General features: G+C 38.6%; 1 protein-coding gene across 2 annotated transcripts in view; it reads right to left on the reverse strand.

Annotated features, from left to right (window-relative positions):
* Window positions 1-1776: 1776 nt before the first annotated feature.
* The window catches only part of Syx6 (Syntaxin 6), a 113456-nt gene continuing 99299 nt past the window's right edge, over window positions 1777-15933 (reverse strand). For both annotated transcript variants that reach the window (XM_083135583.1, XM_083135584.1), the window contains exons 5-7: window positions 15073-15302; window positions 7874-7980; window positions 1777-4095 (exon numbers count right to left, since the gene is read on the reverse strand). In XM_083135583.1, the coding sequence (XP_082991709.1) occupies window positions 4019-4095; window positions 7874-7980; window positions 15073-15302 (414 nt within the window). In that variant the 3' untranslated portion in view covers window positions 1777-4018. The remainder of the gene's footprint in view (window positions 4096-7873; window positions 7981-15072; window positions 15303-15933) is intronic.

Consider the following 15933-nt stretch of genomic DNA (forward strand, 5'->3'; position numbering starts at 1 on the left):
ATAGACTCTGTCCCGAAACACATTGTCTCTCCAGGGACCGAACAAATTATTTATTAGATACAACACACTACCCTGAGGATGGAGGCAGAATCAGTCTCTGAAACGTAGGTACATAAAGATTGAATATAGTGGTTAAAAGTAAAAAAAACTCAAAATGAATGAATCACCACTAATCAGCTACAAGTAAGACTTTGAATGAAGTACAGGATTGCATTAACACTGCAATTGCCAAGTTGGACGTGATGCACAGTGCTTGGGAAGAATTAGTTTGCATTGACTGATCTTACTTCTCTTTTCTGCCACTTTTGGCTAATTGCGAAGATGATGAGAGTTAGAATATCACACTGATACATGTCATGTCAGGAAGTCCACACAGAGCATATCTGTCTCAAAAGAAATATATAATCAGAGTTCTTCCACACTTGTACCTTACATTGTACGTTAGTATAAACTGCAATAAACACAGTAATATTTTTTGAAACCAGAGAGTTCTTTTTGAATAACCTTGTACTTACTGGTATGTTCACTCCTTCGTGTCGATAGATCTCTACTGCACCCACTTTAAAATTACCATAAAACACATGTTTGAAAAGAGACTGAATAATATATCTTGGCTAACTTTGGAACTAATAAGAAAAAAACGTTAATATTAATTTTCCATACATTAAATTATTTAACCTTCAGTCTCACAAAATACAGTGGAACTCCAATTTTACGTCGTTCAAGGAAACAAGCCAGAAAAAGCTTAAAATGTTGGAAAATGTAAAATCAGGGTTCCACTGTATTCGGTCTGGAATTGTGTGTGTCAAAATCTGAAGCACTACAACAATTATATAAATACCGGGTGTTGCATAAATAATTGAGGTGTCACAAAAATTTATTGCAAGTCAACTACTGAACTTAACGTTAATGAAACCAGTCCAGAACGATCGAGGAATGCGAACAGTTTGTGCACGTATGTTTTGTTAAGCTGAGAGTTCACATCCCTGCCACTAAACAACACTCAAAACAGCCACATCAGTCAGTGTTTTGTGCAATGTTCTGGTCCCTAAGATCACCGGACCTTGCACCGTGTGACTTCTTTGTGTGGGGTTTCATCTCACCGATGCTGCTTGATATTGCAGCCCTAAGGATGCGTATCATTGCAGCGATAGACACAATTGACAGGCCCATGTTAATGCGAGTGTGGCAAGAAGTAGACTATCATGTTGATGCGTGCTATGTCAGCTGGGGTGCACACATTGAACATTTGTAGGAGTAAAAAAAAACAACTGAGTTTCTCGTTCATTCTGGACTGGTTTCCTTAAGTTCAATACTTTACTTGCAATACATTTTTGTAGCCCCTCAAGTATTTATGAAGCACCCGGTATATATAAATAGGTACATTTCACATTGTCCTCCTCCGTGGTCGTTCGGTCTAAGCTGCTGTGCTTTTGGCTCCAACTGCGGGACGGCATGGTTTAAAATCTGCCTGGATTCAGTGTCTCCGTTGTCGGCCTGGGTATGGGACTTGTGGCAACCCACCGTGAAGAAATTGGGGAGCTATGAGTGAGTAGCGTAACCTATCATGGATATCTCTTATAATGGCCGGAGGTTCAATATGCTAACCACTCAACACCCCATTACTGGTTGAAGATCTCCACACCTCTAGGTAGAATTGTGGGAGGGAGACTGGCAGTCGTGAGATAGGCCAAGGCTCTTACAGGCTGTAGAGCCACAGGTTATTATTATTACATTTCACATTATGTTTAGAATATGTTTAGAAAATACAAAAACTTGTTCATTCATATAATTTTATTAAAGATGTATGATTATCTATTCTTGACTTTGGTTGGCATAAAATAAGTCATATCTTACAATTACATAAATATGGGTCATATGTATCAAAAAAATTGCACATTACAGCTGCATCACTTAAGAAAAACCAATACCTCTACTTTAACGCCAGCATAATACATGACCTTCTTTGTGCATAACTTAAAAATACCAGCATTTATCTCTGCACATACACCAACATACACACATATTATACAACCACATACACACTATTGCTAAAAACTCACTTGGTATTATACACACAATCACTAGAAAGAAGCCCTATGTACAATAGGAAAGAAACACTATACAAATACATATTTGCTGTGAAATATTTAATAGCAGAAAGAAGACTATATTTTCTGCAATTGTTGCCATGGAAAATTATGTACTTTCATATTCTTGCCTCCTCCACTTGCAATGCTTACATGTTAAAACTTTAAAAAAGAGTGGCTGAAAAAATTCATTGCATAGTTAATCAGATAGCATGTAAGTTTTCTCTTGCAAATATATATATATATAATCACGGAAGGGTTGCATGCATTTCAAGAGACAAGTTTCCATGTTACCTGCAGTATTTTACATGAAGTTTAGAAACAGTTACAGGGAACATATTTGGGTAATGAAATATCAGATGCCAAGAAATATAATTTCACGCCAGTAACAAAATACAGCACATAGCTCAAAAAGTAAGAAAGTTGTCAATGTTTCTAAAATGGCTTTAGCACAGAAGTAAAAATCAGTAAATCACAATGGTTAGGAGAAGGAAATCATGCTAAAGTGAGAAGCAATGGATTAAATGACGCGCACACACACACACACACACACACACACACACAGAGGTTTGATCATTCTTTGTCAAAAAAAAGTAAGTTGTCACCTTTCTTTTCCCTAAAGCTATGTTAATGTTAAATTTCTGCATCAACAATGCCTTGTACAAATGGTGGAAATGAGACACTAGTCTTCAATGAAACTAACTTAAATGAAGAAGAAAATTGAGAAAATAACTGAAAGGCAAAAAATGCATGTTCTGGGCAGGTAGGCATAAGTTGCAATAGAAAATTCAGAAATGTTCATGAATTTAGTTTTTATTGGTAATGTTAGTAGATGAAGCCCTGAATTTATGCGTGAGCTACTCAACAATGGATAAATGTGCACTTACCTTGAAAATGATATTCATTAAGAAAGCAATATTCAATCATGCAAGCAAAAGAGAAAAGACAAGCCAAGATGCTAGTTGGTTCTGTCTGCATGCATCAGAGACCATGGAAAGTTATGGCAATGATGTGCAAAGTGTCCAAGGTTCCATTTTTTTCACAGATAACTTTTATACTGTATTGCCTTCACATCTGTAACAAAAATACACTATAAAAAAACAATGACAGAAGAATGTGTAGAATAGAAAGTTAAATTATCATTTATCAAGCACTGAGTGGAGACAGGCAAATTTCTTTTGGGTTATAGTCCCAAACACACATGGCTTTCATACAAAGAAATGTCTCTTACCTAACATTTGAGGATACTGAGCATAGTTATACAATGTGCAGAAAAAGAAATCAATTAGCTTCATCCTTACGATTTTGATTCCTTGTTGTCTACAAATCTCTTGCACTACATTTCAAGATGATGTTCCTTCTAAAAGTAGTGTAGGAGACTGAAAGTCATAACGGAGTGAACACAATGAGCAACATCTAATCAAGACCGCAAGAAATTACAAGATCATTTTTCACTAACCTTCCAGAAACAAAGTAGATATTCCAAACATGAATATTGACAATAGTTTCCATGGCTACGCATCAATCCATAATACAACACAACCTATATCTAGCACCTTGTTTTTTGAGAATCGAAAGTCTGAAGATTGCCATGCTAATAAATACTATTCTTCGGAGGAGGTATGAAAGACGAATACTTGTACATTGGGGGAAAAGTATCAGAAGACATACAAAGGGAGGAGATCCTATTCTTAAGTAGATTTGTACAAGGAAAGATATATCAGGGGGAACATATTAATGTAGTAAGAGAACATCACACTTCACATAATGTGTCCATTCTCACGGCATTCACAACTTGATTATGGTGATGTGGACCACATGCACAGCATGTCTAAATATCACAATTCATTATCCACTTGAAAGTCTCTTGTTTGCTTGATGCACATCTCAAAACTGCATATTTATGGAAGAATTTGAGATCTTCATGTTTAAATCACAATGAATAATATAATAACAGCAACCATCACTCCTGATAAAACACCTAATGCTATCCACTGTCGTCGATCTACAAATAGAAAAAAGAAAAATTATTCCATTAGTCTATTTTACATACATTAATAAAAACTAATTGATTACAATTTATAACAGCATCATGACAGTGTCTCTCATTCGCACCTGTCTTTTGATATGCATTAAAAATTAACTGGCTACCTTCTGGCTTGGTAGCCAAACATAAGAAACATCCTTTTCCCTTTGCCATCTAACAATGTGACTCCATACTGTGCTAATACTTACTATCAAGAAAGGCAAAGATAAAAAATCATCACAATCTTCCACTTCAAACATTTTCAATATGTTTCTTCCCAGAAAAAAGTCGCACATGTGTGTGGAGAGATATTGGATATATTAAACACACTGTTGGAGGTTTTTCTTTATTCCCGTCCTACTGCTGCTTTTATTCTTCATTGGACAAGAACCCTTTGAGGGCTTTGGGCAGTGGCGTGGCGTGGATTTTTAAAAGTGTTACCGGTTATCAGTAGGACATTTAAGGGAGACTTGGGCACCTCCCCACCTCATGCCCCCCCCCCCCCCAATGTCTTCCAAGTAGTTCATATAATATTAATCTGGTACGTATGCAATTCAATACTAGATTTTGGTAAAGTTATTAATCAGGAAAAAAAAATGTTGACATAAGGACTAAAGTGAAATCGCAAACATTGGTTGTTGACACAATAATACGTAATTTGACACTTACAGAAACATCGAAGGCTACTTATAGAGCAGATCAATCAGACTTTGAAAATAGTTATATGATGCTGGGATCCCGGGTTCGAAACCTAGCTTGGGCATGGGCGTTTGTGATGTCTATTCATCAATTTCATCATATCATCACTCATCCCCATCTTCGCAAATTAGCCAAAAGTGGCACAAGCGAAGCAAAATCAATCAAATCAAATCAAAAAACTTCTATGATGCTGTCATAAAGAGAAGTTTTTCATTTGAATTTGAATTTTTTGGTGCGTCATAGTCATGGTCCATGTTATCCACATCTGAATTCGACACGTTTTTTTTTTTCACCCGAAAATAGAGTACATGACCAACAAAAGAGTTTCACCAACTGCACACATCCACATAACCACGGATAGTCGTTATACCACGAAACATTGAAATGTCGGTCATATCCTGCAGACGACTTGGTTTTTAAATCGTTCAAAATAGGCTTTGGCCTCCCTTTCGCCACAATTTCGATTTTTTCTGCAAAATAGCGAACCGAAAGATTGCTTCAAAATATCTTCTATCGCACGATTACACACACTGTCCAGATAGGATGAACCCGCCACCTCAGAACTCGGAGCAAGCTTCATTAATTAATTGACAATGCCCGAAAACAACATAAAGACGAAAGACACCAGTCACAAAACTCCCACTTCACAGTCCCTCCCACAAACCGTTGTTTACTTTTGTAACATGTGAAGCACCCTCCTTGCCCCCTCCCCTCTCAGCATCGGCCCGTCCCCAATATTTCCTTCGGATCCTGCAAGAAGTCCAGTTCTACTAAAGTTGCCATCTTAGTTCTTTTGAAACCAGATTTGCCCAAATCGCGAAACTTTTCGTTTCAAATAAGATGTATGTAGAGTAGATGTAGTCTTCATCTGTTTCCTAACTACTCCCACTCCCATGTTTCTCTAAATCCACTGAAATCTCATTTCTGACACCACTACTATTTCGTATATTTTACGTCCTTTGCTACCTTTAAGGCTTTCGCTTTATAGGATAATCGTGACGATGAGTATGCATGGTGAATTATTGAAATAAAATTATTATTTCTTTGTGTATGTAATTATTAATTTTTATAATTATGTAAGTAAAATAATAACAACGAACATTGAAATAACCATTTCTTGCTGAGGATTCGAACCTGCGACACCTGACACTTCAGAGCGTGCTAAGATAACAATCGGGAAATTATGCTTGTAAGTATTGTTTTCACCCAAAAACAGTTCTACCACCTCAAAAACATTGCTTCAATCCGAAATTATTGCATTCCTGCGACAACGTATGTCAATCTCAATCAGTATTATCAATAATTATCACAAATTCCTGTAACCGAAATAATATTATATGTGTGAAATATAGAATTTTAGGTTGACATTTTTAGAAGGACAGCGGACCCCTTGCCCATACCCATCCCTCTCCTCTCCTTCTCGCCCATGATGTCGAAGAAGGCCAAAGAGGACTTTCATAATCACTGATATTTAGTGTAAATACAAAATATCACTTGGTAGTTTGCTTTTGCCCCAGTGTGATTTGATTTTTTTAAATTTTGATTTGGCGATTAAGTCCACTTCATAAACAGTAATGCTAATCGGGACAGTTTAAAGTTGGATCCGAACCACTTGTGCCTCCACCCGGTATCGAACCCGGAATCCCTTGATTATAAGGCGGCGACGCTACCACTGCGCCATCGTTCCCCAGTGTGACTGGACACCTTCAGAGTAAGATAGACCCGATTAGGCGACTTAGCTCTTTTCTGTCAATTGAATATGGCAACACTGGTATGTTTCCGGTAAGGATCACCGGCAACTGCGCCGGCTAAACAGGCATGCGAAAAACCCGCCTCCTCCTCCCGCGGTCAGTCTTTGCCGCAACGCGAAGTCTTCCTAGCGTGGGCTCAGGACCCTTTCCTCATGTTGCCTGTGGAGGGTACCGGATCAGTCCTCCTCTTCGCTTTTGCCGGTGTCAGAAAAAATGTCAGTCTGCAATGTTTACTTTACGACAATATTACCAGTTTATGTACGTAATAATATTTTAAGACGGGTTCTTCAATTCTTTATATTTTGGTGTTACCTGCGGTAACAGCGGCTACATGCACGCCACGCCTCTGGCTTTGGGTCAATGCATCAAGTCTCGTTACTGATGTTTTTTGGCTTTCTGGACCAAAGTATGTTACTATATCTTTCAAGTTGCTCCCCATTGTCCTCATGATGCTTGATCAACATCAAGATTTTGGAGCTCCCACTAGGATTCAAACTGGAACTGCTTACACCAAAGCTGAGAACACTAGCCATTGGCTAAATGGGAGTCCTCATATAATACTAATTATGTTCTAACGGTCAAAATTCCAAAATACGTGTTAAAAAATCTGAAATATTTCTCCACCATTAGAAAGGCGATACAAAATTATGCAGAAGTGTAGCAATCAAATCGGATGAAGTACATGACAGGTTTTTACATGTGAATTTTTAGTCCCTGCCAAGGTAATTCATGAACATAAACATACATTTCTCATATTCCGTTAAGAATTTTGAATAATGATCATGTTATGATAGCAATAGTCACTTTCTGATAGATTTCTATTTTCCAAAAATAACAGTAATAACCCATGGTGCAACAGCCCTTGAGGACCAGAGCCTACCTACTGATTGCCAGCCTCAATCCCACATACCTCAGCAGACATGAGAGATCATCCAACGAATTATGGGATGACATGTGGTCAGCATGATGAACCCCCCAGTTATTGTTTTAGGTTTTATATAATAGGGTTATGCCACTCATTCATAGCTCCCCAATTTCCTTACCATGATGAGTGGCCACCAGCCCCATACACGACCAAAATCTCATGAGAAAAGTCATTACACTTCTCCCCTGGAGGCTCAAACCAGTGCACATCTAGTAGTCCTAATCCAAAGTCTGACACCTTTAGACCACATGGTGTGGGATTTCTATCTTCCAAGCTTCAAAAAATATAAGTGCAATTCACATCACATGGCATCACGGAGCTCTGTGTGTTAAGCATACTGAGATTCAATTCTGAATGTGTTAAAAATTACCTAAAAACTAACCTTTCTTTCCATTTCCATCAATATGAAGAACTTTCGCAACTTTCTTCATTGTCGAATCCAACTTGGAGTCTGTAGTTTCAAGCTCATTTCCAAAATCGTCAAGCATCCTGGAATAGAAATATTATATACTGTATTTTTTGTTAAATATGAATTTTAAGCTAATTAAAACAAGTTCAAGTGCAGCTTTATGCAAGTAGAAACTGATCAGAAAGAATGTACCTACTTTTTTTTTTAAAGAATTAAGATTTTAAAAAAAATCATTACCTGACATAATGTCTCATACTTTATGCTACAAAAACATTTTGTTTATTATTTATATATGTAAACTCATATTTTAGATGTAGTCTTATTTGTTGGTTCTCATACTGCCACTGTGTGAAGATATAAAGAAGTTTGTGGAACATTACCATTTGAGATTTGTTCTAAAAAACTGTTCCTGTTTATACCTATAAATAATGAAAGAGAGAAAAATTTTCTAATTGATAATTATGATAACTAAGGAAATTTTTTTCATTATCTTCCACATGTAAGTTTGAATCATGATTCCTGTGAAAACAAGTCTGCCAAGACACAGCAGGTGGAATGTAGTGTTACTGTAGTTACACTTAACCCTTGTTGGTATACATGTGAGTGCGGTGCTAATCCTAGGATATAATCATAAGTTTTTCAGGTGGAAATCATGGTATCATTTTCTGGTCTTGTGTAGCTGTATTTTGTACTGTCTGTGGCCAGGACGATAGCAGCTGTAGGTCATAGCATTGCTCTCATTTGCATACACACACCATTTTGATGACAGTCCGTGTTTTGTGAGTGCCACACTCACATGTATACCAACCGCGAACTTTCCAAAAATTCAAGAAGTTTTCTCTATTTCAATCTTACGTATTACCGCCTCTCAACATCCACACACAAATATCTTAATAATATAAAGGGTCTATGCGATTCCAACATACAAAAATTATAATTAAATTAAACGGAATACGTAATATAATTAAAATATTTAATTTAAGGTGCTGAGTTTCTATTTACAATCAGAGGCGCAACCACGAATTTTTGTCTGAGGGGGCGGGGAGAAAGTGCCAGGATAAACGTACTAATACTAATAATAATAGTGTTAATAATAATAATATTATTATAACATTATTATTATTATTATTGATTTGTTTTATTTTACTTCGGTTCTTGTTCTATCTACATTTGGCTAATTTACGAAGATGGGGATAAGTGATATGATGAAATTGATGAATGAACAGTCACAAACATCCATGTCCAAGCCGGGATTCGAACCCGCCGGGACCAACATTATTGTTGTTATTATTATTATTAGTAGTAGTAGTAGTAGAATCAAAGACATTATTATCCTCGTAAATTATGCAAAAAGGGGGTAGAAGTTGTTGCTAAAGCATTTATGTTCGAACAAACTATTTCACTTATTTTTTCAACACATGACACAGTAGTTTGGATCCCACTTTAAACTGTAGGTCCAGTCCCGATTAGCCTTTTTGTGCATAAAGTGGACTTAAAACCACAAATCAATCAATGAATTTTACAACTTTTTTTTCATTTAGATAGTTTGGTGCCGAAGGCCGACTCCCAGCACACCCTAGCTATGGTTATAAACTTGATAAGACTAAGAAAAGCAGGAATTGCGAGCGAAGCGATCAAGAAAATTTTACAAAAATAATTTTCATTTCCATAAAATGTGAATAGGATTTGGATTAAAAAAGTTGTAACTTTTCATATTGTAATGTGCAAGTTTCTGTACGTTCATGACTTTCTGTAAACTTGGAAATGGGTGCGGTTCACAACAGGAAGCACTCAAGGTGCTGTGGATCTTATCTTCGCCTGTCTTCAGTCCACATGTACTTGCTACCCTTTGGTGAAGTAAGGTCAGCAACAACAGGAAAGCTGTGGTTACTGCGAAGGTGTCTAGGAATCAGATACGAACAGCTACTCCACATGCGGAGAGCCCCACATGTGAGGACAGACACCACATGCGAACGACCGATGACGCGATGCAATGACAGTCAGACCTCTGTCCATGCCTCCAGAGGCCTGCACAAGACCTGGAGCAGACCCGTTCGCGAGACATCGCTCCTGAAATACCATGCAACCTGCGCAACACCCTCGCTTGAGCAGCTTGTCTCGCCACCTGCCCAGATCGTTCCTGGCAGGCATTGTAGACTCGCCGGGTACCCGCAGTCTTACGATACCTAGTAGGTCTCAGTTCGTTCTTTCCATCAACTGCAGACCCCTCCCTCTGCATGACGTAGTTGCTTCGAGTAGAAACTGCACCGGGCCCACACCGTTCTTCAGTGTTGCCAACTGCAATAGATTTTCACTACTTAAAAAAGGGAACTCAAAGCTTCGTAAGCCACATCACCAATGAAATGAGATTTACGAATGTTGCTACCCCCCCCCCCCCCCCACACACACACATTGAAATAGGTTTTCTGTGGCACAGGATCCATAAGTATATGTCGTAAATAACAAATATACGTATATATAGTGATATAGGGCAGGACTGAAACATGTCACGTTCGACGCTGAGGTCGCGAGTCAAACAACACACTGTTCTACTGCTAACACCAGGGCCGTAGCCAGCCAGGGGCATTGCCGTTACCCTCGTTTGGGGGGGGGGGGGGCAAGTACTTGGATAAACGTAACAGCAACAACAATCACAATAATAGTAATAAAGTAGCATGAAAGGCATTATTATCCTCATAAATCACGCAAAAAGGGGGTAGAAGTCGGTTCTCACGCATTTGTGTTGAAACAGAGGATTAGAAATATTTTTTTTCAACACGTCAATTTCACATTAGCTAATAATGGAAAACAAGCACACAAACTATTTTTGAAAGAAAGAAAGTGCATGATAAATGCATTCCGAATGTACATACATATGGCATGTAAAATTTCCATCTACAATATTTTCTTTTCACATGGAGCGACGTATTACATAATTAATTCATCCAACTCGTAACAAACCAACATTAATAGCAAATAATATCACGGGCCGCCATAGCATTCTCTGTTTTAAAACTTTTCTCACTTAGATCGTTCGGCGCTCAGGGCCGACTCCCGCTACCCCTTTGCTACGGCATTGAACTTGATGAGACTTGTACTTTAATGTTTGACCCCCACCCTGACCCCCCCGCTAGACAATTTCCGTCCAAGGTTGTGAGCAATGCACCCTGCCCCCTCTGGTTGCGCCACTGCGTGCCTGGTTAAGGCACCATGCAATGAAAAACAATTAGTTTTCAGTGAGGAGATTTTTGTTTGCTCGATCATTCATTTAGATAAATGAAACTGTAATATTGCGTGCATTTCCTGGCAATAAGATAAAAACTGCTTACGCTGAACTGAAATCGCTAAGTATATAAATTCTCCTTGGAGAAGAAGCTCCTCCTAGGACTTCGTAGGATTTAGTAGCTACGTAAGTAGGCAACACTGGCTGCAGCCGTCCACGTGGTGATGAAACACCTGGAGCGACACGCTGCCGGAGGGCTGTTTCCTTCCAGCAGGTTTTGCAGGCGCCCGGGTCTTGTTGAATGCCCAGGTACCTTGTAAGCGCAGAGTGCCTTGAAGACCAAGAACCCGGGTAAAGACGCAAGTCGACTCGTTGCCGTGGGCAGGCGAGCAGGTAAACCTGTTATCGCGTGCAAGCGGGCAGTGGTAGGTAAAAGGCAGACTATGCTGGCCTCTACATGCCTCCCTGACAATGACACGAGGCAACAGAAATAACCCTGCCTAAGGTTGTTTCGGCCACACCCAAAGTATATAAGCTCTAGTCAGAAGACTAGAGGTGTGGTAGTCGACCAACAGATCAGAGGAACGGCCGGAGGTGGTGTCCAGTCTCCGACCCAAGATGGCTATCCACCCAGCCAAGTCAAGGCTGTCTTCAGGCACGTAGAAGATGGACAAGGAACTTCACTTCAAGATTACTAAGTATCGCTAATCCACCCTTCTTGCATTTCAGCTCCCTCCCCTTAACACATACATGGCAATAGTGTTAATTCATGTCCCATGTGCATGTTGTGCTCAATTGGGAGCAATTTCTGTGTGTGCCGACAGGACGGCCACGTTTAATCGTCACTACTGTTTAGTTTAGTAGAGTACCGCTGATAAGCAGCCTGTTGAGCACATTTGGGTTAATTAAGTATTATTGATGTGTGTGTCGACACATGTGTTTTATGTACAAGACAGTACATTTTTTTCGTCGCTATTATGAGAGCGGCGGTTCGAATCCCATGTCATTCTTTTATGGCCATTTTGTCGCTTAATTGGATTAAGCAGAGATTCTTTTCTTGGTTCAGATGATCATGCATGATTTGCTATTGTTGCATAGTATTTTGGTTCCTGTACTCAGTTTTGGTACAGTGTTATCATATTCACCACGTGTGTTTTTAGGCTTCCTTAGTGGAATTTGGCCTAAGAGGCAGTTTTGTGCCATGGTACCAGTTGTACCTGTAGATTCATGATGTGTTAATCCACCACTGATTTTGTGTTTACGATATCTGATCTGATTTCATTGGTTATTCTTCATACACTTTTAAATTACGTGCTGACCATTTTCCCCTCTTTTGGGCAAGTACCTTATCGTTTTAGTTTGGGTGTCGCTGAACCACCTCTACGCTGAGTAGTGCAGATGAAGGATTGTTGGGAGCCTAGTCGTTGAACGCTACTCACCCCCTTGCTTGTTGTTCTGGCCCTCGGCTTCTGGCGTCGGCGACGGTTAGATGGAGCTGGTGCCCACTGGAGAGATCACTGGCGGTGATAAAGAGGTGGCAGGCAAATCGGCAGCTTAATTCGACGGAAGACTGATTCTCCAGACTCGGGCTGGCTTTCGGCTTCTGGTTCTCCGTAGTCTGGCTGGACTGCTTCTCGTTCTGCTCGCTCGTTGCAGCCTCATAATGTCGCAATCTCTTAACTGGCAGATATCATGGTTTCGTTGATCGAGTTGCTGATAGTATGCAAGTTTGATTGATTATCTCCAGGGGTTTTTATACATGGAAATTTCGCCGTGACATGGTGGACTTTGCACTTCCAACTGTTCACCTGGGGTATCCCTTGGTGCAGGTGGAAAGTTACAGTGGAGGTGCACTCACCGCTTGTGAGGGCCATTACCTTGTTGACAATGCAGAGCCGAGTGGCTGTGCAGTTGCTCAGCTCTGCATCCGGTGGAATTTTGGGTGAATGAGTGTTCAACTGGCGAGCTTCAGGATGATGGCTTAGTAAAATTGATATTTTCCCTTTCATGCTCCCAATTCCTTCATCAATACACACACACATCAACAGTTACTGTTGTTCTTCCAGGTTTTAAAAATTGCACTGAATTGTAAATACTGACATAAATTCAATAACTGAGGAATGTCTTGTGTTCAACGTTTAATAAGCAAATCAATAATTGATTTTCTGGTTAAACTATGTAATAAGAAGTGTTATTTGGAGTGGAAATGGATAAGAAGTTTTCTTATTTGAAGAAATGGGAAATACACTGTGTATTAAAAAAGAATGCCCAGATTTTAAAAATGTATGATAGGTCACATCATGAATGATACAACGACAACACGGGATCGTATCACAAAGCACAAAGCATGTGGAAAGGGCAACTGGTACTGAGAAAAAACATTCACTATGCTTGAAAAAATCCACCAGACAGGATGATGGTATGACAAATTTATGAGCAGTGGTTGCTTGTGTAGGGTCAAATCTCCTCCTTAGTCATCACTGTCAGAAGAGATAGTTGAAGACATGAGGGCAAGCTTCCAGGGATTCCCACAGAAGTCTACTCGCCAAGATGGCAGAGAATTGGGTATCTCACACCTGATACAAACGAATGAAGATGAAGGAATACCATCTGCAGTTACTGCAAGTATCATGGCCCAATGATTACGTCGGCGATTCGAGTTCTGTACACAATTACTCGGTCACATGGAACAGCATGACTTTTATGGCAATTTGAATTTCAGTAATGAGTAGGGAACGGATTTTAAGGTGCATCACCTTTCTAAAAATATAGCTATTTTCATACTGATCATTTGAGATATGTATTTTGACATGAAATGAAGTAAAATTAACACACTTTGTTGCACCTTTTTTTAGGAGATTAGCACATTTATCCCCTTTTAACCCCTCTTTGATGCTTCACTGTTTTCCTTCCTTTCCTTTCATGTTATGTTAAAAAATTGGACAGAAAAATAAATTATTTTCACTCTTCTTGATCAGCTACATAAAATCCTATAGTCTCATTTTGTAAAGCAGAACGATGAGCTATAAAATGGTGTAATATAATTATTGCAGCCCCAGTAGTTCCCAAGATAATGTAACAAAACCCGCAAAAGAAAACACAAAATTCAACAAAACCTATTTGGCAGAACCACAGTTCTCTATGCAGTCTACACGCATTATATACAGAAGGTGCAGAAAAAGAGAGCATTTTATCAGCACCTTTTTTGCACCTTTCTGAAATCATTTTCAGAACCTTTTTTTTCTTCTTACTTCCTGACCATAATTTTGCACCTTAAAATCCTTTCTCTAATGATGAGGCAACATTTTTCTTAGCAGAAAGTTAACAGGCACAATGAGAGAATATGGAGAATGGAAAACCTCATACTTATGCTGAACATGTTTGTCAGTGTTTTCTGGGCAGTGTCCAAATTCAAAGTGAATGGCCCTTTCTTTTTTTGTGAACCCACTGTCAATGCTAACGATTACCTGGACTTTTCAGGTGTGTGTGTGTGTGTGTGTATGAACAAACTTTCTGAGTTTGCCTTCATACCTGCATTTGTTTCATTTTCCTCTGTTTCGTGTAATATTTGCAATATTTTTTTAGAATATGTGCAATCATTTTGATACACCCTGTATTTTGATAAAAGTGCTTTCTTTTTACTATCAGCGGGTCTAATTAAATTTGTTGTATTAATTCAATGGCAGTTACCATCAAAATAAACAAAACTATTCATGGATAAAATAAGTGTCTTGGATATATTAAAGTAAACTAATGTTGCATTACATTACTAATAGCTTTTACTTATCACAAAGCCTCAGAAGGACTTTTGGATAGATTTTACTCAATTCATAAATGCTATTTAGACATTTACACATTAATATAGATTTAATTTTACATAATTACCTTTACTAAATTGTGTAAAGTGGAAAAAAGAAGTGGATAATATTGCTTAAAAAATTATACTTACACAGCTTGTTCATCTATTTCATTTCCAATTTGCCTTGAAACAGTCTTTAAACTTCCTATAGAGTCGTTTATGATGTCTATCTGTTCATCCTGCGTACGAATCAAGTGATGCTGCTGGAGAGTGTCGTCCAAGAACGGTCTATTCGGACTGTCCAACTCATTCTCCAATTTGGAGTATTTCGTAGTCCCATGGCTTGTTGGCGGCCTCGCTGGACTGTTTTCCAACACAGGCTGAAATGATTAGATCAACACACTATAAGATAATGGTTTTCTATCCAAGTAGAAATATGTACAGACTAGCATGATGGAGTACATTTTGTTTATCCAGAAAGTGATGATAATGTTATTTTTCTTCTCCAAGGACATTTCAAGCACAGTTCGAAAAAGGTAGCACCTTATACACTATATGCTAGGGGTGAGCAGGTTGGAAAATCGAGATGAGGTCAAAACAGAAAATTTTTAAAATCTCAGCATTCGAGATGGGAACGCTTTCCCATAATTTCTTGACACTTTCGAAATCTCAAAATCTAAACACCTTTCAAGTAAGTGTTTTTTGCATTTGTAGAATAATAACTGGCAATATCCAAGAAGTTTCAGACACTTATATTGAGAATTCACCACTTTTAAACACGATCATTTGGAATTTTCGGAAAATCATTTCCTGAAGTCAGGATCGAAATAGTTTCTTTCCTGATCCTGGTACCAAGTTTTCAGGATCTTGCACACACTTAAAATACGTCACTGTTCAAAGTTAATGGATTCTATTGTAATATAACGAGAAGCATAAACGTGGCAACTGATGATGCCAGAAATGCCATTACACCACAAATATCTTAACATGTTTTCATTAAATGTGCTAGGA

This window comes from Lepisma saccharinum, chromosome 14 (assembly GCF_977018435.1).
Source record: "Lepisma saccharinum chromosome 14, izLepSacc3.1, whole genome shotgun sequence".
NCBI lineage: Eukaryota > Metazoa > Arthropoda > Insecta > Zygentoma > Lepismatidae > Lepisma > Lepisma saccharinum.